Source organism: Anas platyrhynchos, chromosome 1 (genome assembly GCF_047663525.1).
Source record: "Anas platyrhynchos isolate ZD024472 breed Pekin duck chromosome 1, IASCAAS_PekinDuck_T2T, whole genome shotgun sequence".
Classification (NCBI taxonomy): domain Eukaryota; kingdom Metazoa; phylum Chordata; class Aves; order Anseriformes; family Anatidae; genus Anas; species Anas platyrhynchos.
The window spans coordinates 133152395-133177279 of record NC_092587.1 but is presented as its reverse complement, the minus strand read 5'-3'; the positions used below and the strand labels follow the sequence as shown (position 1 = coordinate 133177279).

The following is a 24885-nucleotide window of genomic DNA, read 5'->3' as shown; positions in this document are numbered from 1 at the left end:
TGCTATGCAGTTTTGCAATGACTCATTAATAATATGGGTTCTATACGTCCTGTTTTCTCACAAACATATTTTCTGCTTCTGTCCTTAGGGTACTCTCCAGGCGGACTTCAGGAAGTGTGGTCCTGTATCTGGGTGTTCAATCCCTGTCAGACCAGCAGCTGAGGCTGTTCTAATACCTGGAGAGCCACAGTAGCCAATAGGAAGCATTGCATACTGCTGCCCAGTGGAAGGGCATGCGTGGTAGGGAGAGAAAAGTTGTGGAGACGGCAAGCAGGGAGGAGCAGCAGCATCAAGAGTAGTAATGGTAGAGTGCCAGTGGTAATAGCAGTGCCTGGGCAAGCAAAATTGGAGGATTCAAGCAGCTGCATTCAAAAGGTATTCAGTCTCAATCTGTATTAATGGCACATTAATATGGGCTTCTTGAGTGGGAAGCGATTTGGAGAAATAAGGACATGGTTTAGGAACTGCAGAATAGTTATCTTGATTTTATAAAAGGAAGTTTGGGGACGAAGAGGAATGAAAGTAAATTAATTTAGGGTGAGAAGAGGGATTGGAGAAGTCAGAACATTTGAGATGGGTTGCTGAGAAGTGCTTAACAAGAATTGTGGCTATGACACTTAGGGCTGTGCAGGTGTGAGTGTGAACTGCTTCAGATTCAGTATGATAATGGCCTTGTATTTTTTGCTTCCTTGACAACTGTTTGAAATTAAAAGGCAAAGGTGTAAAGATGTCCTGTTCTTTTTTTTTTTTTTTTTTTTTTTTCCTGACATGCTAAAGAATCAGTTGATGAGCCATACTCAGAAGGAAATCTTAGGGCCCAGAGCTCACACACCTGTTTTTCTCTGACATTGTCCTAAACAAACCAGACTGGTGTTTGCATGCGAACACACTTTCTTGCAAAATCCCTAATGTTACAAAGTGTGCTTAATTAGAAGTATTAGCATTATAATTTCCTCATTTAGATTTCTATTTGTTTTTTTTTGTTTGTTTGTTTTTTTGTGTGTGTGTGTGTGTGTGTAATTTTTACATACCGCACTCCTGACAGAACTGGTTGTATGATGAAGAAAATAAGAAGCTGATAGATATCGTTTAGTCATTTACAAAAGTTAGTCTTAGGAAGAGTCACATCTCCTGTTCATATCAATTATTATAATAGACAACTGAATATGTTGTCTATTATAGCAGTTGTCTAACAGTAACAGTAAACTACTAGTCCTGAAAAATGCATGTTGGACAAAATACTGTATGTTCTTTTTCACTGATAAACAGAATCCATCCTTTAAAAACAAAACTATGTGTCATTCCTATGCACAGAGTGCAAAAAATGTACTTACTTATAAAAACTTACTTACAGAGATTCTGATATGATTAAAAAAGCATGTTGTTCATTTCAAACATACTTGCAGCATGCTCCAGTCCAGGCCAGAAGATAATGAGACCCCTGGAGCTATTACTGAGAAACTGTTCAAATGTTAAAAGAAAGTTAATACTGATGTACCACAAGAAAATGAAAAAAAAAAGCCATTTGGAATACTTTTTATATTTCTTTATGGTCTTAAAATGTCATACAAAATAAGGTGAAAATGAAGTGAATTAATATAGTCTTGAGCTAATGATCATTTTCATTCAGTCTGTTGTGTTGGGATTTTGTCTTTCTTAGGTCATATGTGCAAAGGGATGATGTTCTTTTAAATTCTTGTTTTAACAGCAAGAATTTAAAAGTTTTCTACAGTCCTTATGAAAGAGGGAATAAAAATTAGAGAAAAGAAAGGGAGAGAGAATGGGGAGGGGAGGAAGGAGCAAGAATTTTCTTGAGGGGCACACAGAAGAAATCTTGATACTTTATGTATTACATGACTTTTCATCCTATATTACTGAAATACAATATACATATTTCTATGCTGTTTGGTCAAGATTTTTTTTTTAAGTTAGACTTTCAGAAACCACTTAGCTTCTTCTAGTATTATAAGCAGATATTTTTAGCTGTAGAATTATGTAGTATTTCAGATATCCTTGTTTTTAAGACATTAACACTTACTGCTGCCTAATCCTATATTTAAAGTGTCCATCAGATATTTTGCCCAGCCAAGTATATTCACAAGGTTGTTTTTTTTTTCCATTTTATTTTATTTTATTTTATTTTATTTTATTTTATTTTATTTTATTTTATTTTATTTTATTTTTCTTGATGGGGGAGTAAGTCAGCTGCTCTTTTGATTCTGAAATTCGTAAAGGTTTAAATCTTTAAGGTCCAGAAAAAAAGTTGACTAATATATATGCATTATTTTGTTAATGTCTTTTCCACTTGGTTTGCACATTTTTTAGGAGAAGAAACTGATCTATGTAGCTTGCAATCAGACTGCTATATAACAACTATCCAGCTCATAATTCTTTTCCTAATTGTACAGGTCTTCTCTCCAGGATAAATATATTAGTTTTTAAGTTTTTAAAGACTGGTTTTTAAGACTTCCTAACTTCATGATCTTTACCTTTTGTTTCTACATCTGTTTTCCAATACTAGTATTTAATTTTAAAGCTGCTTAATGTTTACAATGAACAATGCTGCTGGAGTATCTTTATATTAGAGCTGGTTAGAAAGTGGCTTGCCATCTTACTAGTTTTTTATTTTTATTTTTTTACGTTTCTGTTTTTTTTTGTCACCATGTTAATTGGGGCAGAATAAAAATAATGAATGAATAATTATGTTCTCTTTGTTCTAATTTTGCATTAGGTCATAAAAACTTGGGGGTTTGAGCTGATCTTTTAGGCCTGCTCAAAATAACATAGTAAAAGTATCTCCCTGCCCAAAAGAACAACAGAATAGGTTTGTTTTTACCTTGTAAATGCTAAACAGGCCTTTTTTTTTTTTTTTCTAAATGTAAAAATAAAAGAGAACAATTTCATTTATAATGTGTGACATACTTTTTTTTCATTATATTTTTATTTTATTTTACTAGAAAGTATACCATCAAAAAAAATTCCAAACTAATTTCATGACTATTTGCAGAATGAGGATACATCAGCCCCTTAATATTTCTTCTATTACAGAAATAATAACACATAATTTCTGAATTAGTTTTGTGACCAAAGTAACAAAAAAATAAGTTTTCCATTGTCCTAGAAATTGAAGAGAGTAATTTTGGTCATCAATAAGGTGTTACACTTAATCTTTTCTTCATATCTCTCGCGTGTGCAAATGAAGAGAAAGGAAAAGCTATTTTTTAATATTGTGAGCCTCCTGCTTACACCAGAAACACCACACATCAGCTGATCTCAGACAGATTTATTTTTTACTTAGAAAGCTTTGCCATTTCTATCTCTGGTAAAAGGCTTGCTTTTGTAATCTGAATGGATTGAATCATAGGAAAGAAAATTTTAGTTAACCAACAACTTGCCATTGGATCTATTTATCCCTTTTAATTGTAACCCACACAGCTGCTCTTTCATTTCTTGTCCTTCCAGTGGGGCTGGGGAAGAAAATAGGAACAGGAGCGAGAAATCTCATGGATTACAGGTAGCACAAATATTTAATTACCCATTGGAGTACTGGGAAACAAAAAAGAAGGAAAAACATTTAAACACTTCGGGAAAATACTTTCCTTCCTCTTTCCCTGGCTCATCCTCACTTCAGATTCTTCTCCTTCCCCGTTCTAGTCTGCTTCACTCCAGACACCTCTCCCCTTCCCTTGTTGCAGGTTGCACCCAGTTCCTTCAGAGAGGCAATGGGTGGTGCAGGAGGATGACACTGGTGCATAGCAGTTTCTTTCTGCAACTCCATGTTTCTTACTCTTTTCCTAAGATCTCATGTGGGTTCTCCATGGGCTGTGGACCCTTTGGGCCTGTACCTGCCCAGGCATAACAGAGCATCTCCTGTTGCTCTGACTGTGTTGTTCCCTCCTCCTCCTCCCTTTCTGTCCTCTCCCCATTCTCTCCCTGTTTGCTCCTCATCAGTATTTTTTGTCCTTAAATATGTTTCCCAGAGGCACCACCAGAATGGCTGATGGGCTCAGCTGTGCTCTGCAGTGAGGACCATGTTTCAGGGCTGGCTGGAGCTGGGGCAGCCCTTATTCACTTTTCACAGAGGCCACTCTACAGCCCCTCCACCCCACCAAAAATTGGCCACCTAGACACAACCATTTCTTCTTGATTACTTTAGATATCTTTTAGTACAGTAGTGCTAAGTGTTTGCAGTGGTATGGATTGAACAGTGGAGAAATGCAAGGGTTGATTACAGTATGCCTTTCACCATCAAATGATCAACATATCTATATCTATATATCATATGACAGGTGCACTGCTGTTTTCCTTCCTCCTACACTTGACATGACACAACAGGCATGTGCACCACAATGGCCAGAATGAGCACATCCCCCATAGTGTGACGGGGGGTAGAGGGATATGTGTGATACTTGGGCATGGGGTAGTTGTATCCCAGTGACATGACTAAAAGGTATCCTTTCCACATGAACCGCTGGATAGTGCCCATGCACAATCACACACTTGTTCTTGTCATATGTCAGGAGCTAAGGTGTTTTATTCTTCTGTGGCAAGGACCTTGTGAAATAAGGTAATCAGCTCTAGCAGTGGCTGGCTGGTCACAGGCTGCTGTGGTTTTCCCATGTGTAGCATAAAGGCAAGAAGGCAGCAGGGAGGAGGCTGTGAACCACAATCAGGTAACACTCACAGTCATTTGGTTGGTCATCCCTGACAACAGCTTCCTTGAAATATCATCTGGATCAGGTAACAGCAGGGAATGTAATTTCTGTTCTGTCAGAAGTCTGTCAGAGATACAGTTTATTTGTCTGATCACACTCATGATTGTAACTTAAATACAGGGCCAGCTATAGCTGACTTTATTCAGAGAATAAATTACCAGTATTTCTATAAAATAATCCTTGCTGTTGGATGTAATCACTCATATCAATTTTATTTACTTATTTTTAATTGAGAGTAATGAAAGAATAGGGTATTTAAGAATATTCATCAGATTACTATACAATCTGTGAAGGAAAACTAGTTATATGCCTCCCTTGGAGAAAAAATTTGCAGCTAAAACTCATGAAGAATTGTCCCTAGTTCTCATATTTCAGTGGTATTACACAGAGTAAGAAGTTGTTACGCCAGTAAGGTTGGTAGAGCACATTATATTAATGGAAGAGTATATTGGTTGTTTATTACACAAAGGTGTTTTTTGATAGTTTTTTTCTTCCCCTTGTATTTTATGGTGAATGCACACAGGCAACCCACTATCAAGGTGAGATTAATTTCATGTAACTTTGTTCCTTTCATATAGATTTAGTCTAAATTAGGTGTTCAGGCTCTCTTTCTACTTTGAGGAAAAAGATCATGAACATCACTTTCAACATTTCATTATACGAATCTTAAGAAGAGTTGAATCATCCTCTTCAGGTGCCTGTCTCTTCCTGTTAATTAGAGAGGAAGCCTAGATAATTAACTCAGACTAAATGCATAACTTTAAGATGAATAAATTCAGATGGATTGGTTTGCACCATAAGTGCCTAGTTGGCATGCACCATCTAGACATTCAACTTCCACATAGGTAAAATTACATTGCCTGAATGCTATCTTTTTTCAATTTTTATATCTGGTACAATAAGCTGTGTTAAGACTCCTTGAGTACTGTCATAAGGCAAGCATAAATAACAATAGAGCTGTTTTAAAAATAATAATCTTACACTTCAGAACAAATTTATGCAAATACAGATTCTATTTTCTTTAAATAAAACATCTTTTTGGAAACAGTATAGCATACTGGATCATTTTATCGATGTGCTACTTGCTAACTTTATGTAGCAAAGAAAAATTAACTGGCCATTTCACAGCAATTTCTGTAGTAAACCATTTTGACTAGAAAAGTGGTTGTAGATAGAGGGAAGTGCAATAATACTATGTTATAAAATCCAAAGCTTTGATCTTGACAGACTCCAGAGGATGCCAGTGAGTAACTCAGGAAGGGGTTGGCCATTTAACTTACAGTTACATCGTGACTTACATACCAACCTTCAGATCTGTGCACTGTCCATGTAAAGGCAGTGAATGGTGGATTTTACTGTCTTAGTCCAGTATTATATGTGTTAATTTTTGTCCTTATCAAACATTTTTGTACTATGAATGTGAATGAAATTTGACCAATTTGGCTCTGCTTAGGTGAAAATGAAGAGACTAACCAATCAATGAGGTGATACTTACGGTTTTTATGTTAGTCCATATCAAATGGACGTAAGCAAATTCTTCCGTTAATTCCGCTTGTGAACCTCACAAAGTTATAGAACTGTACAATCTTTATCTGCTCGCTTATTGGAAAAATAAAAAAGTATAAAGTTTTTGTCACACGTTCTTCTCTCTCATGTCCATTTGGCACTCCTGTAAAAGGCAGTATTGAAACAGCCGTTTCACATATCATCTAGCTCTGGTATATACTAAAAACCTGATTTAACAGCTTTCAAAACTATTCATTAAGCTAGATAACACGAATGGGTTTTAGCTAAGCCCTTGAAGTATCTAAGCAAGTGTCATATTACACTGGTTAATGTAGCATTATAAAGTCCTTATTCTAATAGGAATACACATAAAAATAGATTTTAATAATAGTGTATGTCAACAGCTTTGCGCATTTTGTCATTATCATGTAATATATGTTGACGCTGATACGGATTTCAAAAAGGAAGCTCTCGTCTTCTTACCTTTCTGTTCCATCAAAACCTAATGGTATTGTATTATATATTTAAGCTAAACATGAAACACATGCTGAGAAACATTGACCTAAAATCATTTTGAAGTGGTGAACTGCAAAAACAGAACAGAGATCTTTCTTTCATACATGCTCACACATCTTAATAATGTTCAATTACTGAGCCAGAAAGATTTCTCTTAGTTTTTTAAAACACTTGTCTCTGGGAAATGGCATGATACTGTCATTAGTAGTTATTCATGATTAACCTTTTAAAAAAAAGTATCTCTCAGGATGGTGGATAACTGACAAGTAGGATGACTACCTGTGTGGTCATATGATTCTCCTTTATTATACTGCTGACCAGAGCCCAGAGTTAAAAATAAAATTTCACAGAATCACAAAATCACAGAATTTCTAGGTTGGAAGAGACCTCAAGATCATTGAGTCCAACCTGACCTAACGCTAACAGTCCCCACTAAACCATATCCCTAAGCTCTACATCTAAACGTCTTTTAAAGACTTCCAGGGATGGTGACTCCACCACCTCCCTGGGCAGCCTGTTCCAGTGAAAATTTCTAATGATTATTTGGCTAACAAAAGGAATGTTGTTAAACATTAATCATGGTAAAGAGTATATGCTTTAATGTGCATATCTCAATTATATAGTCTGAGCTTTTTATTAAATTACAAATAAAATAATTGTACAAATAAAATAATTTTATCTTCCATTCAGGTAACAATTTACAATTTACAGAAATAATGTTTACTGATACTGATGTTAAGTTCTGTAATTTAGTTGAAATTAAACTAGTAAATCCTTGAGAGATCATTTTTAAAAGATACCTAAACTTAGATCTGATTAGGGCTTTGTGGCTTTGTCTAGATTTGATTCAGACCCAATTAATAGTCATGCTTGAACAAGAAATATGTTTGTTTATTCTTATGTTTTTCCAAGTTCGTATGAGGTAAAATTTATGTTTTACAGTGAGACAGCTTTAACTAACTTAACGGATTTTCATTTCTGTACATTATGTGCAAAAAAAAAAAAAAGCAATAATATCTGAGACTGAGTTAATAGGATGTCATAACTGACTTTCTGCATGGTCTTAGTCTGTTGCAAATGCAAAGTAGTGTTTGTTTGTCTAAATTAATTTACATCAGGACAGGCCAAAAGGGTATAGTTTTACTTTTCTTGTCAATGTCTTACGACATAAAAGATGCAACAGATTATGGCTGGCTAGTAAGAGAGGAATTAACTGAGGCATTTGAATGAATCTTAAAGTAATAACAGGAAGTTATTAATAGTATATAATACTATTATTTGTTAAAATTTAAATAATTTGTATTTTGTTTATCTTGAAGCTGAGGAATTTTCTCTTTGCAGAATTTTAGAGTTCTCTTCCAGAATTTTAGAGGAGGCAGGGTCATCTTCTAATTTGCTTACAGTGTAGTTGTTGTGACACCTAGGGAAATTTTTGGAGCTCTGGCATTCAGTTAAGTAAGGTAAAATCTTTTTTTTTTTTTTTTGCATACTGCTTAAAGATAGCACAGCATTTTTTAATGAAGTGAATATCTTTAAATCTTGCTTATTTCATCAGAAAATACTATACCTTCAAGGATAAAATATATTAAGCATTTTCTCAAAGGGTTCTGTGATATTGAAAGAGTACTTTAGAGATAAATCGCTTAATCAGGCTACATAAAAATGCTGGGATGATTTGGTTGGGAAGAGGAGTTTGAAAGATTTTCATGTAATCGTTCTTGTAAGAGATGCAGGATAAGGATGAAACAGTGAGCCATATCTTCAGCCAATTATCTTGAAAAAAAAAGACAAGTCTTCAGTTTCTCTATGATATGCCAACATTTTATTTTTTTTTTTAAACTGGAACTTAAAAGACGTGTTCAATAAATCCATATGAAATATCAATAAATAATGGATAGTATCTATTTTTTGTTTTTGTCTATTGGTTTTTAAACATTATTTTTTAAAAAAACAAAAATACAAATAAAAAAAATATGTATTAGAATCCCAATAATGTAATTTGAAGATTTGTAGCAAAAGTAGGATATGTGTATACACTGTATACACTGACATACATATGCTGATGTGTATGCATGTATGGATGTTTACATGCAGTATTTAAATTACTATAGATTGAAACAGCATGTGTGAAATCCAAATTCTTATATGACTTTCATTATAGGAAATAAAGCACCTTTATAAATCTACACAATTTAGAAGCCACCGTGGTAAGACGGGAGGTACTATTAGTCCTATTATACCCTGAGGAAATGAAGCAGAGATTCAAAATTGCGCTTATGTGTCCTATACACAATTAAGGAATAATGTTGACACATGAATCTAGAATATAAAGCCTTCAAAGCTGAAGCCTAATGAAGCAACATATAAAGAATGTTGTGGAAGTCAAAAAAACAAATTGGTTCAATGAAAAGGAAAAAAAATGCAAGAAATGCTAATTAGTTCTAAATGGATTAAAATAAATTCATGAAGGAAAAAACATTCACAGAGGCCTACTGAATCCCTGTTTTGAACAGGAGACTATTCTCCTGTCCAAAATACCCTAAATACTGACTTCCAAAAGCTAGTAGGCTACATTACTAGAAGAATATATTTGCCAAGTTTCTTGTGTTCTTTCTGTAAACATTTGTATTGGCAGATGTTGGAGAACAAATACAAGGCTAGTTGAAAGCTTCATCTGATTTGGTGTAATCATTCTCTCTGTGTTTGGCTTACTTTTCACTGTTGCGTGACACAGATGTACCTCTGCATTCTCAGAGCTCCATTCTTATCATATCTGTGCTCCATATTTCTTTTCTGTGGTCTGTTCCACTCAATTTCATCCATCCTATTTTTCTTGCTTCTCATGCACATCCCTTCAAGATGCATGCAAGTCTGCCGTGGAGAGACTACATCATAGAAATCAGAGTTGTTTGGATTTATTTTTTTTCTGTTTCCTTGTTTTCACTTCACTATCAGGTGGAAGCAAACAATCCAAAGTGTAAGAGCCTCTACAGATACTCCTTCAGGATAAATTTTCTATTCTAAAATATTCTATGAAGAGGCTATATAAAATACACAGCAGGAGATATTAAAGTTTGACCTTAAAGGTGATTAATTTTCTTACGTATTTCAGTGAATAAACTATTATTCAACTGATTTTAGTTTCTACCCCAGATTTGAGATCTCTTTAAAATTCAGGTAAATAGTAGTTAGTTCAGTTCTAAAATATTTCACTATTTAATTCTGGAAAATAAAATACAGCTGCTACTCTGGCTTCTAACAGTAACTCTGCTCTGTTAAATGAAAATTATTTTTTTTATGTTCATTGGTGACTAAAGACCCCTTACATACTCAAAAATACCACTCTCCATAGCTCTGTACCTTCCGATTAAAACACAGGATGTTTTGTTTATATCAGCTGAATTAAACTTTGGAATTACTATTTGTAATACTTACAAAACCATCTAGCTTGATGCCTGTAAAATGATGGTTTTATCAGTGGCAGGAGTGTATATTTCTAGGTTTTATTCAGACAACGTGAAGCCTACTGCAGTACTGAGGGCACTTAGTAATTTTGTGAAGTAAATGCGCAGGTCCCATGAATGTCCATGCGACTCTGTATAAAGTGTCACCAATATACACGTTACCCTTTCCAATGTCCCTAGCAGTCTGAACAGCAGGAACGTAAGATTCTTACTTAGGTTGTCCCTGTGATCAGTGTGTTAGATGTTAACTTACAGAACGTGGGAAGCAAGTCACATATGTTTATCCTTTCAGGGAAGAAAGGTAAACTTACTGCATGGGTTAAAAGTGCACTGTGAAAGGTGCTATGCCTTTTCCTTAGTATTGTAACTTGAGGAAGGGTTGGTTAGATGCATCTAGCCAAGCAGAACTGTGTTTAGTGTTTTAAAGTCTGTGTGTGTATTTTTCATGTCTGAAAGAACATAAACTGTGTCCATGAAATGAACCATGTAAAGTTCAGCTGCTGCAAGGATCTTTAGGTGTGGTCAGCTAAGTCTAAACCCCAAGCACTGGCATCAAAGTGAGGTCAATGGGTTTTAAAGTGTACAGTAAGCAGTTAGAAATAGCTAATATACTTATTAGTGTTCTACCTGTATGTGAACGGGCACTAAAAGAGTTTAAATCATATTTGCACCTCTGCTGTCTCACAGAAGGGCAATATTGGGAACCTGAAGTCTAGTTCATCCCCTGTATCTTGATCTCTTCTCATTTTTGTCAGTCCCAAGTCTTATCTGTGGAGTCTCTTTCCAAAAAGTTCCTTTCTTCTTCTTTAATCATAGCTTCTCAGCCTTTTCATCCCACATATTCCTACTTCACACCTCTTTTCCTCAGTTTGTCTATCCATTGTCGTAATATTTCTTTCAGCTTCTTAAACCTTCTGACATTTCCTTATTTCAAACCATAATTCTCATTCCAGCTGGGTCTCAAGTTTCCTTCCTTGCTTTTTATTCAAGTCAGAGCAAGCTCTACCAGTTCTGACTACTTTGTCTTTATGGATACTTTTACCCACCACACCTCACTGATTTATAAATCTGACTCCCTTGATGTCTAGTTTCTTTGTACAGGCTCTTCCAGTTGTGGTTTCTTTATCTTCTCTCCAGTTACTTTTATCTGCCATAACTCACTGATTTACAACTTCTTCCTCCCTGACCTGCTGTCCCCATTCTCTCTGGAAATTCTTGTTTCTAGTTCATTTTTTCACTCTCACTTTCAAATTTCTACCCCAACAGAACCTGGAAGGTTTCCTCCTCTTTCAATTCTGTCCCAGCATAATCCAGTGTGCAGGTGGGACTCGTGCCTCATTTGTGTTTGAAAAAGGCTGCCTGAATCCAGAAAAGATAGCAGTATTACTAGGGGCAAAAGAGAGTCTCAGTTCTCTTTTAATGGTTATACCTGACATAGTCCATCAGAGCCTGAGGCACTCAAGTTCAGCCAGGGCACAGTTAATGCAGTTTAAAGCAGAGATTTGACAAGTCCCTATTTAGGCAAAGTAGTATTCATAGCACGTACATCTACAAATAAACTGTGCTCTTATCATAAAAGAATATAATTGTATGTAGCACTGTGTACAGTACAGTACTCTTCCTGTTTGAAGTTGGATAAAGCATGAGCTTTGTTTGTAGAACAATGGGATATGATATCAAATATTTTTACATAATTTTACTATAGGCCCTGATGTTTATGAATATTTTTTTCTGAAACATTCCTTTCAGTAACTTGGTAGTGCATCTCTTTATCCCCTCTGCTCTAATACTTCTTTCTGTCAAGAAACTGGAGCTAAATTTTTTCCTCTTGTTGAAGAAAAATTCAGTCACTTACTTCAGTAGTAAAATTGATGAACTTTTTTTTCTGCAGTGAACCTTCTAAATTTTCTAAATGACTTCAGTTTCTGTGTTACTCAAATCACATTTATAACTTAAAAAAAAAAACACTTATATTGCTGTGATTTATTGCTGTGTAGTGCATCTGTGTACACAAAAGTACTATCACTGAGTTTGTAATTACTTCTTTCTTTCTTTATTATTTATTTATTTAAAAGCTTAATCTTTGTAAAGATTTGGAAGGAGTGATGAGCTGTATTTTAAAAGATGCATTTTTAATTTTAAAAACTATGAGAGAGAAAATAATGTTAAATATCTCTTAAGAAAAAGAAGCCAAATAAAAATAGAGAATCTAATTTTTTTTCCCTATTGAATCCATGGCAATAATAGGACTGCATTAGATCAACAGTCTAATTTTAAAAAGAAAAGTTCTATATATGTTATGTTTTCCTCCTGTTCTTATACACCAGGAAGAAGATGAGACTCCTGTTATTTCTAACAGTTTGCCAGTATGCCATAAATAGCATCCATACCTACAGTGTTTCAAATCCCAATGTCGTTTTGCTGATGGCAGATGATCTTGGTATTGGAGACCTGGGATGTTATGGGAACAGAACCTTAAGGTATGATGATATGTCTGAGGGGAGTCATACCTTTATATTTAATTCTTTCTATGTATTTGTAAATTAAAAGATTAAAAAAAAGAGGAGAGAAAAAAAAAAAAAAAGAAAAAACTGAGATTAAAAAACTGAGATTGTAATAGGTAATTTATAAGTTTCAAAAGTTAATAACCTTTCCACAGAATAGAATACTCAACCTTTGTTCTCTCTCTTTCTTTTTTCCTTTCTTTTTTTTTTTTTTTTTTTTTTAATAAAGCAAAAAGACTTAGCTGATGCATTCACTTTGCTGAAAAGTTGCATCATAAACAGAATTTAGAGAGCAACTGTGGTGGTTTCATGCTGATGGTTTGTTAAGCTCCACCACATTGCTTTCTTACTCCCACTCCACAAAAGGACAAGGGAAGAAAACATGAATAAAGTCTCATGAATTGAGATAAGGACAGGGAGATCTCTTAACAATTACCACCATGGGCAAAACAGACTCAGCACAAAAGAGATTAATATTTATTATTAATTTATTATTTAATTTATTGCCTATCACTAGCAAACTAGAGCAGTGAGAAACTAAAAGCAAAACACCTACCCCCCATCCACCTTATTCTATGTCCTTCCCCCAAGGGGTGCAGTGCAAAAGGAAATGGGGGCTGCAGTCAGTCCCTGACACTGCATCTCCACCGCTCCTTCACGGTCACTCTGCCCCTGCTCCACGTGGGGTCCCTCCCACAGGATGCCGTCCTTCCCCAACTGAGCCTGCGGGGGCTGTCCACAGGCAGCAGCTCTTCAAGAATTGCTCCCACATGGCTCCGTTCCACGGGGTCCATCCCCCAGGAGCAAACTGCTCCAGCACGGGTCCCCCACGGGTGGGCGGCAGCTCCCCCCAGACCCCTGCTCCTGTGTGGGCTCCTCTCCACGGGCTGCAGCTCCAGCTCAGGGCCTGCTCCTGCGGGGGCTCTCCATGGGCCACAGCCTCCTCCAGGCCACATCCACCTGCTCCACCGGGGGCTCCTCCACCCATGGGGGGGCTGCAGCGTGGAGATCTGCTCCATGTGGGACCCATGGGCTGCAGGGGGACAGCCTGCTCCACCAGGGGCCTCTCCACAGGCTGCAGGGGAACTGCTGCTGCTTGCCTGGAGCACCTCCTGCCCTCCTGCTGCACTCACCTTGGGGTCTGCAAGACTGTTTATCTCACGTGTGCTCACTCCTCTCTCCCAGCTGCTGCTGCACAGAAGGTTTTTTGTTTGTTTTCCCTTTCTTAACTCTGCTCTCCCAGAAGCCTACCCAGTATCACTCCTTGACTCAGCTCTGGCCAGCAGCAGGTCCCTTTTGGAGCTGGCTGGAACTGGCTCTGGTCTGACATGGGGCAGCTGCTGGGCTCTGCTCACAGAGGACACCTCTGCAGCCCCCCTGCTACCAAAAGCTTGGCATGTAAACCCAATACGGAAACCCAATGTGATTACAGAAAAGCAAAATAAAATCAACTATTTTAAAAATTATTTGGCACAAATATGAATTAACCATGTTTTGAAGCACTCTTGTGATTTGAAATGACCTTCTCACTAATTGGAAATTAAGTGCTGTGGTTTTTTTTTTCTTAATTTATCTTTGTGCTGTAGTCATTTAAATTCATTAAACCCAATGTTAATATACTTGATTAATTCAGCAGTGTCACCCAGTATGATCCTTACTACAAACTTGGGTATGATGGTTGTTTAAAAAGCACAAGTTTTGTCTAGTTGCTGCGTTTCAGTGGTTCAAAATTAAGCTTTTACCAAGTTAAAATAAAAAAAAATAAAATTCAGACTACAAGTACCATCCTGTCATGGGTTAAATACTCTTGTTTCTGTTGAAGTTTGTTGGAAGTGAAAACTTCTGGCAAGGCAAACTAAACAGAAAGAACTCGTTATATTTTCTAGGTTTAAAAAAGGAAAAGAGTATATACAACACTGTTCGAATACTAAACTATCTGATGTGATGATTCGGAATTACATCTTTGGAGTATGAGGAAATTCCATCATACTGCTTGCTATCTATATGTGTTGTTAGTAATAGCAAAAATTCTGTTGGAAAATTAATGTTTTTGACTGTATCCAAGCTAGATGAAGGGACTAGTGTTCCTTGAGATCATGGTCATTAGTATTAGTATTTGTAGGTCAGGGACCTACCTGAGCATGCTGCAGGTCCTGGCCATTCTGCATTTGTAGTTTTCTTCCTGTAGAATTAAGGGCATAGATTTATTCCTGCAGCAACCAGCTTTGATCTGCATGTTGAGCCAGGTCACAGACAAGGCAGATATGGAAAACTGCCTTGCAGATATGGAAACTTGGATGTTCTCCTGGATCTAATATTACAGACTTGATCTGTAAACATCATTAATATAGAGTCCAGAACCAAGTCACGACCATCTGAATCTCTCTTAATATCAGATAACACCACATACACAAAAACTTTGCTGGGGAAAGGGAAAAACGCCACTAAGTATGAAATGAAGAAGCACAACTTTTTTCAGCCTCTCCCTCCCTATTGCAGAAGCAGAAAGGCCATATAACAGAGTTACAATCATAGTTCAAGGAATGAATTAAGAAGGGTTGAAATACAACATGTCCATCTGTTACAGTATAGTACTGACCACAAAGACCAGGTGAAAGAAGGGAAAAATATTTTTGGCACAATGCCATGGTGTCTCAGTTTGATGTTGACACCCAGTGTAAAAATATTTGGTATGATATTGCAAGACCACCATGGTTTTGATAATTTGAATACAATAGTCTTGATTTTCCTGGTAGTTTTTGCCTCAGATGCCTTGATCTCAACCATGCCCATTTCCAAATAATCATATCTGTGTATTCTCTCTCTCTTTTTTTTTTTCCCAATTATTTTTTGTTTTTCTAGAACCCCTTATATTGACAGGCTAGCAAAGGAAGGAGTGACACTTACTCAGCATATAGCAGCATCCCCACTGTGTACTCCAAGCAGGGCAGCTTTCCTGACAGGGAGATATCCAATCAGATCAGGTAAAATTTGAATAATTTATTTATATATATGTTTTATTCAAGTAAACAGCGTGCTTTTTTCCCTGGCCTTTTTTGTGTCTTAACCAGGTTAGGTACTCATTTAAGTGCCTAATCAAGCTCAGCAAAGTTGGTCAGCATTTGAAATCTTATATAACGGGAAATCATTTCACTTCTGAAGACTTTGCATGACAATATAGCTTTTTATCAAGAAGACTTTTTTTAATACAGAGGAGAAAATCTGATTGTGGTTATTCAATGGAAGGAGCAGCCTATTCCATTGACTTCATCCACTGTCCAAAGACTGTGAGCTCTTTGCCTGTTCAGTTGTGTTTAGGCTTCTCCTAGGGTGTTGGTGGCAGCTGAGTGTTGAATATTACAGAGATGATTTTAACAAGACACAAGGGAAGAAACCAGTTTAAATTCTCCTGCTGCAATATTTCTATTTGTATGAAACCTTTTGGTTTAGACTAATTGGTTATGGGAAGAAGAAAAAAAAAAAAAAAGAAAAAAGTCAGTTTGTTAAAATATTCCACAAACTCTTAAAACTGTGAATAAAGCAAAAAAAATCTCCCTTCTTTCTAAGTAATTTTGTTCCATTTGTTCCATATTTCCCATACACATTGTTAAGTATCCTATGAATACATGTAACTTCTATTACTTTTTAAAACCAAAGCCCATTTGAGACAATACAGAACCAGTCTGTTTATTTTTGTGTGCAGGGACTGAGCCCCTCAGTGCTTAGCCATGCAACTTTAACATTCCCTCAACATCATTTTTAGCAAGGATCATTATACATTAATCAGATCACTTGTTCATTAGTGATAAAACATCCTGTCCTTGCTTCTGGGAATGAAAGCAAAGCAAGACTCTGGAGCCTACTTGATACGTTCATGTTCATTCAAATCAAGTAACAAGCTTCTGCAAAAGTGCCAGCTAATATAACTTGCTAAATTTTCCATTACATTCAGCTGCAAAGGAAAATTTTATATACCTTTTACAGCTATGTTTCTATTAATATTTACAATAGGTAAAGCCACAGGTCACTTTCCATTATGATCCTTGTTATTACTTATGAAAAATTAGCATTTGAACTGATTTTTTCTCTTAACTGATCTGTTTTCAGCCATACTAATCATTTCCATGTATGTGGAAAATTGAACTTTGTCTTAAATTATGAAATTGCTAAATACAGACTGTTTTTAAACACCAGTGAAGAACTAGTACAGAATAATTGTAGAAGGTACTAGAACCACAGTATGGAAAAGGAAGATAGAAATGTAAAACTCCTAAAACTACAGAAAAATATTCCAAAATGTGGTATTTCATGAGATGCAAGCTCAGAGAAAAGTAATGGTGAAAAAGAAATAAAAATGGTTCAGTGCTTTGCTTCTTGTAACTTAAAGGAATTATATTGATTACAGTTACGAAAGATAAAAGTACACCTTGAAATGAAGTATAGATATGTATAGCTTACTAAAGCTGCCTAAACCGTTGATCAATAAAACTGACTTTGCTGGCTGGGATGAAAAAAAAAATGTAGTCAGCATTTGAAAGGTAGGTTGAGATCTCTTTAATAAACTAGTCTAACAAGTCTTTTTTTCTTCTAACCACAATGGATACCTGAGGGAAGATTCTGGTTGTCTACATCAATCATGTAACTTTGGCACTGTAATCATCCAAGTTGCATAATTCAGACTTCCTGAAGATACATCTGCACAGATTTGCATAGATACTGTGTGTTCTGTCTGTCTGTACTCTGAGCCAGCTCTCATCTGGAATCCCAGTGATCTAATTTTCATGAACCTGAGTTTTCAAGTTCCTCATCCTGAGAATAGCCTATAAGCTCAGGTTTCTGTTTCTCAGACTTTCAGTGTATAGAAATTACTGTGCTTTATTTAGATGTTGTACTAGCTGATGCCTGATTCTGCTTTAACGCACTCAGTACTGTATTGATTAATCATGTGTGTTTGTGCACTGGTTTGTGGAACACTGAAAGCTGAAAGCTGAGTGTCCTAGCTAAGTCTAGAATCAGACTCTCTTCCTCTTTTCTGACCTCATGGTATTTATGTGCCTAGCTGTAAAACTGCCCTCCTTCAACTGACTTCTCTCAAATAAACTTAAGATCATGTAGAAAAACACATATGAGGGAAGTGGGAGTTTTGGGAGTCAAATTTGGGAGTACTCTCGCTTAGTCCTCAGCTCCAATCCTTTCCTGTGTACAAGAAAAATAAGTTATGCTAGCTCAACTTCTTCCAGTTATTTTATACTTCAGAATACCTACAGAAAGGCTTGCAGCTCTTTATGCAATGGCTGCCCCCACAGTTACACCCAGAGTATTTTCTTTTTCTCTACTTCTCAATTTCTGGTGAAAATACAGGAAAGACTTTACTTACTAAATAGATGATAGTATCTCCCACTTGCATTTCACAGTGACTGCTAGTAATATGTCATTTAAGTGATACCACTTAAAGCAAAAATGTGCATGCAGAAAGAATGAATTAAAACTTTCACTCTATCATCTGTCTCATTCATTTTCATTATATTTAGGAATGGCTGCCTTTTCACGAGTTGGTGTCTTCTTATTTTCTGCTTCTTCTGGTGGACTTCCTTCTGAAGAAATAACATTTTCAAAACTCCTGAAGCAAAGAGGTTATGCAACAGCTCTAATAGGTAAGATTGCATAAATACACAGCATTTTTTTCATTCAACAGATTCAAAACAGAAAAACAGAATACCTTAACAGAAATATAATTAGTGCATGTATATTTGAACTACAGTAGAAAAAAAATATATATTTTGTCATGTTCATGATGGAGTTAACTCTTATTGATCCATATTCAATTAAAGAAGACTGACAAAAAAAACAAACAAACAAACACATTTTTACAGTTGTAATAAGCACTGTAATGCTTATGCACATGTAATACACATTTAGGGGTGCTGACCTAGTTAATGTTCTTTTTTTAACTACTGTCACTGCAATATGACAGCTTGCCACTTAGACCTCCAGAAGTTATCTCCATGATGTTTAATGAACAGGTCTTCAAGTGGCCTGAATGATAGCTATGAAACCATAAGATGTAATATTACCATACCCTTAGAGTATAATGAACACTTCCAAAAAATCAAGAAGAGTATTAAAATTAAGGATAAGCATATGTAAATGACAAAAAGAAAAGATATGTAGATTTGAAGACTAGATAGGCAGACTCTGATTCCCAACCAGCCCATTTTCTGTCTCTGCTGGCATTCTTATCACATCGTTTTATTCTAGGTCAGGGAGTCTTTGCTTTGTTCAGTCTAACTCAGCAGTTCCCAAACAATTAATTGTCAAATCCTGCTTTAGTGATGGATTGACATAAGGATAATTTGAAGCCTTTCTATTCCTCAGACCTGTGCCATCCTTTCTTTTTTTTTCACCAAGTTTCTCTCCTCTCTACTCTCTAAGGACATTTTTTCCCTCTCTAAAGGCATTTTCCTTTCTATTTTTATTTTTTTTCCTGCTCTGAATATGTTTCCTCTTGCTTGATACATCCCTAAATACATTTTAGCTATAAATCTATTTTATGTATACACTTTTTTACCTCATTGCTCTTCCCCCGTGACACACAGAAGGTGACATCCAATAGATCTGGCAGGAGCAGACAAATTCAGAAGATCTGCAACAAAACCAAGTTTTCTCAAAAAGTGCAGATACATTGAATTTCTACTGTCTCACCAGTTAAGGATCCTAAATAGTAACAAGAAATTATTATGTTTTGTGGGAAATAGCTACTCATAATCCAAAAATTGCACTGAAAATAGATGGGTATTGTTTTAACTACTGCTATAAATACATTGATACTGTTTTATCTACAGCTATACATAATTACAATTGTTATTCAATGTGTTGTCTAGCATCCAAAGAAATTTAAAAGCCACCTATATAGCTTATTTTCAAAGTTAAAATACTAATTGATAAATTGGGTTTCATACCTTTCCTCCAGAATGAGATGTTGTAATATTTGGACATACTATCACAGTAGTGAGAAATATAAGACTGTCTGAATCTATTCAGTAGAATTAATTGAGCTGTTTTGTTTTTAATAGAACAGCTTAAAATGTTACAATAATGTTGTATACATTAATACTTTATATTATCATTCCTACTATGTATTTAATTTAAATACATTTATTTGAGCACATAAAATATTTTTGTCTGCATCTTGTATCTTATCATTTATATGAAGAGCACAAAACTGTACAAAAAGAAAGATTATTAGCATATACGACTCAGTCTTCAGACTGCTCTTTTCAACTGTCTGAGGGAAAAGTAGAGGGAAAACATGGATTATAGCAGCCTGCCCAGCATTTTGGATTCTGAATAACTGAATTCCAGATGAGGTTTCTTAGCTGAAAAGGACTTCCTTCTTATGTCTATTTGTCTTTCATTGCATTGCCTGTGCTCTGCAGATATGTTAATAGTGACAGAAGGTGAGTGAAAAAAGCATAGGTTTCAAATAAGTAAGGTACTCATATAATGTACAATTAGCAGAATAAATTTATCTCATAAGCTTGGTGGAATCTGTTGAAATTTGTCTAATGCTTGTCTGAAACATCCAAACTATGCAGCTTGACTTCAGGAGAGATGTGAGAGCATTGTAACAAGGATGGCAAAGATGATGATAAATGAAGTTAAAGAAGCAAAACAAATGTATTGTGGACCCAATCATCACTTGCTTTTTCAGAGTAGCGCAGGATGTATCAAAACACTCAACCTCATCAGCCTTTAAAAAATGGCAATTGTGTCCTTCAGTCACAATTGCTAGTGTAATTTGAACATGTGCTTCTATTCTAGGCCCAGCTAGCCTGCTCTCTCCTTTGTTTATCGTAAGTTGCTTCTGAGCAAATCTTTTCTGAAGCATAAGTTCATCTTGATACTGAAGAATTTGTTGTGCTTGCTAAAAACGTTTTGGTAAAAATAAGTCCTATATTGTCCCCTGTCTTTAAAGTGTTGTTGCAAGATTCTTCTGTCCTTGCTTGCAGTGTCTAGTTTTATTGAGCTCCAGTTTAAATAAGATTGTTTGTATCATACTAAATGACCTCGAAAATGTATTTTATTTGTTTAAGTTTCTATCTCATTTTTTTTTCCCTACATATAGGTGCTTTGAATTTGACAAGTAAAAGCAGGAAATTAAAAATTAAAATCTTTAAAACTTTCTGTACATTCATGGTTGCAAGCCACTGTATTTACTTCGTTCATCCAACCTTGTGAGAATAGTTAGATGCTGAACTCACTAGACATCTGGCTTTACAATTATTTCATAAAGACAGTAAGGTAAATTTATGACAATGAGTGAACTTCGGCAAATGTCATTCACGTGTCATACCTTAGTTTTGCCATTTGTGAAAGAGAAATAATGATTACTGAGCCCACGTGTTGTATACTGATTCAAAAAATCAGAACTAACCTTCATCTTCACCCTCTTTGATACTGCAGACCCTTCATTTGTCACTGTCAAAGGTAGAAGTGCTGCTCTTTAGGCCCAGGAGATGCCCAGAACTGCCTGCATCAAAACTTTTCTTATAAATGCAGAAGAGTTTTTGCTGGAATGGTTAAGGGAAAAGGGAGATTTCTGTATGTGCTTTATTTCTTTCATGTATTTTCTACCAAGCATATCTAGAAGTAGGGTTGAAGGCTTACTGGGTTTGGGTTTTTTAATTCCTCTAGTATCACATACCCTGACTTAACACTGGACATATTTAGTTATTTAAATTAGAAAGAATAGATAAAATTTGGCCCAGCAATATAAATTATCTGTTTTATCAAAGGTGACACTGGAAGTTTTGTCAAATATTCAACACATTTCATTGCTGGTACCAAAGAGCATTGCTTTAACCATAAAGTATATTTAGAAGCATAACCAAATTTGATTTTTCCCTGTTTTGCATTACATTTTAAATAACAGCTACCAAACAGTTAGGTCCATTGTGCTAATCAATGCATAAGCATATGGTAAGGGGTTGTACTTGAGTCACAGAATGAATTATCTAAATACTTATTTTAATCAGCATGAACACAGATTATGCCACTATAATGAGAATCAAACTCACCATTTCCTTGTGTCAGTGTCCACCATTACTGCAGAATTAGAATAATTTCCTAATGAGACAAACTGCTGTGAGAGGCAGTATTTGCTGGCAATTTACTCCTTACTACTTTTTTCATATATGAAAGTGTGCATATATATATATAGTGAGGGAGAATGCAATTTCAGAGACTTTGCAATCATTTAAATAGTAAATGCCTTGGTAATTTCATTATTCTTGTTTTATTTCCTATGTTACTTTTTTTTTTTTTTAAGTGAATGACTTGCCAGATAAATTTCAGAAAAGATATTTCATAGCTCCACATTGGCTCTTTCTCAGAAAGCAGCAGCCACTACAAAACACTATTTTCTTATGACTACTTAACTACACATGCACAAAGGCTTCATTTTCAAAGCTGTGTTAGAGCTCTGTTGCTCTTCAGTGACCTGCTAGCCCACTCAGAATTTAATGGTCTCCATCAGGAGATCTGCCAAACTATTTCTAACTAAAAAGAAGAGCAGACATGAAACAAAGTCTTTGATGAAGGTATTAAGAAAGGTTATATAGAAAATAGGGATCCACACAATAAATGCTGGGGCTGGGGAGGTGAGGGTATCAGTCAGATAGTGACAGTTTCATATTTGGAGTAGCGCACATTGTAAGTTTGATGATTTAACTACAGAAATGCTCCCTGTCCTCCTCTCTTTATAGGAAAATGGCATCTTGGGATGAACTGTGAAAGCAGTAATGACTTCTGTCACCACCCCCTCAGTCATGGATTTGATTACTTTTATGGGCTCACCGTGACCAATCTTAGAGACTGCAAACCTGGCCAAGGCAGCGTATTTTTAAAAGGGATTCAGAAGTACCTTGTCATCCCAGTCCAAATCCTTGGAGTCACCCTGGTCTCTTTGGCAGTAGTGCATTATGTTGGCCTCCTCAAAGTACCTTTCCAAGCACTGGGCTACTGCCTGTTATTAACAGCTATTTCACTTGCGGTTTTGATTTTTTTCTTTTATCATTTTCGACACCTGAACTGCTTCTTAATGAGGGACCATCAGATTATCCAGCAGCCACTATCCTATGAGAATCTTACTCAGAGATTGACAACAGAAGCTGTACAGTTTATAGGAAGGTAGGTTTCTAACTGTGTTATGAGTTAATGCTGGCATTTTGCAATGACAGCGCTTCTTAAAAAGTAGATTATGTGAACTGTTGTGCAAGAGGAATATGCCATGATATATTATCACTTTTTTCTTTAAACGATGACTGAAGTTAATCTTTTTTAGTGAAAGTGACTGTTTCCCAATAATAGTATGTATGCATGGGGTAAAAACGTAATCTCTTCCTGCTTTGTCTCCATCTCTGTAGTTTTATTGTTAGGTATGTCATTATTTTCTCTATAAAAATTAAAAACTATTTATGTTTCAGAAAAAAATATTTTAAAACACCCGTTATATTTTTAACATTTTTAAGGACTTTTAATTCTTTGGAATTTCATCTAAACAAGAATATGAAAAGTATTTTGCAGTGTGACTTCATTATATGGAAGCGCAATGCAGAGTTGTAATTTATGAGTTTTCTGGAATGAGAAGCTGCTCTTCATCCTTGATTTAGTGCACGCATTAAATGATGAAAACTACATACCTAGTAGTAACTTTGAATACATTCACATAGTATTATTGCTGAATTAAAATTTATACCAATTAATCGGGGGCTATTTTTTTCTAGATTTAATGACTGCATGCAGTCATCTCGCTAACAGTCATCAAGACTGTTAGCGAGAAAAAATGCTTATCTGAAATCTTGATCTCTAACTGCAATTTTTCATTCGTTTCTCTCATTATAAATATTTGGTTTGGCCATCTCTACTCATGATAACAAGATAAAATGTTTTTTAAATCAAATTTCTTTAAGTAAGTCTTCCCAACAATCAACATTATCATGAGTATTTATAACTAAACTAACGCATCATTATTTCCTCTTGTCAATGGTGATAAGAACACCTCATCTACATTCTAACTAACTTAACAGTTAAATACTTTGTTCACTACAAAAGCACACAAGCACATGCACACACCCTTTTGGAAATATTTGAGAAGATATTTGCTTAGTGACCAATCATTTGATGATTTAAAATGTCTTTTGAAGACGTTAACCATGTGATGGCAAATTCTTCCTTTCTTTATAAGAGTATAATGTTTCTATAGTGATTCATAATGTTTTGGACATCTCTGAGTTGTTCAATGATTTCAGCGTAATGTAAATAAAATAATATCCCTAAAACAGGTGAGTTCAAGATTGGGAATGAATGCTAGAGTACTATTGCACTGGTAATAACTCTAATAAAAATAATAACTCTAATAAAATTTACTCTATTAATTTTATTAATTTTCATAATGCATACGGTGCTATTGTGTAACTTAGTGTTTAGAGCTGGCAAAACAACATACAATCTGAGTCAGCATAGCTCTGTTGACTCAGCTGGAGGTTGAGGTTTTACATTATCTGGGCTCTTGGCCCCAGTTCTCAGAGTACTTTCCAGACAACAGTTATGTAAAATTGAAGTGAAGGTTAATAGCATATATTGGTAATATACAATAAACTTCATTACAGGAAAGTTGCAATTATATTGAGAATTATAACCCAGGCAATTTAGAGTCCGTGTTAAATTTAAAAATATCCAAACATATTAAGGTATTGAGAAGCAATTTGGGCATCCAAGCAATCTTAACTGTGCCCTGTAGTGACTTCACATGCAAAGTATATGGCCATAAAACTTGCTCCTGGGGAAAAGAGTAATTAGATTAATATACAGTGAACTGATCTGCCCCATGTAATAGTATGAGCAACAAAATCAATATTTGCTTTGACATGCTAGTTCTGACAGTTTATACCTATCAACTCTAGTGTGCCAGCAGACCATTGCTTTTGTGACTAATCTTCTGACTTTGGTTATTTGTATGGGATTGGCAATCAAGGTTGTAACAGCAGACAGACAGAAAAGCAAAGGACCACCATGCTATGGTTGCTCCACATTATTCTTGCAGTTCCACTTCTTTCTGTGAGCAAACCTCTTTTAGCCACTCATTCAGCTCAGCACTTGATTTGTCATACAGGCTTCTTT

The 24885-nt window shown here is 35.6% G+C and overlaps 1 protein-coding gene across 9 annotated transcripts in view; it reads left to right on the top strand.

Moving 5' to 3' along the window:
* STS (steroid sulfatase) overlaps window positions 1-24885 on the top strand; it is a 115253-nt gene that overhangs the window by 11761 nt on the left and 78607 nt on the right. For 5 of the 9 annotated variants that reach the window (XR_003493445.3, XM_027447410.3, XM_027447431.3 and 2 more), the window contains 4 exons: window positions 12529-12681; window positions 15568-15689; window positions 18237-18359; window positions 22470-22893. Coding sequence is in view for 8 of the 9 variants with exons in the window: in XM_027447410.3 (XP_027303211.2) it covers window positions 12529-12681; window positions 15568-15689; window positions 18237-18359; window positions 22470-22893 (822 nt within the window). In the remaining variant the exon portion in view is untranslated. Of the gene's footprint in view, window positions 1-88; window positions 376-12528; window positions 12682-15567; window positions 15690-18236; window positions 18360-22469; window positions 22894-24885 lie in introns of those variants that run through there. The other 4 variants (XM_027447424.3, XM_027447415.3, XM_072029819.1 and 1 more) reach the window with 3 other exon arrangements.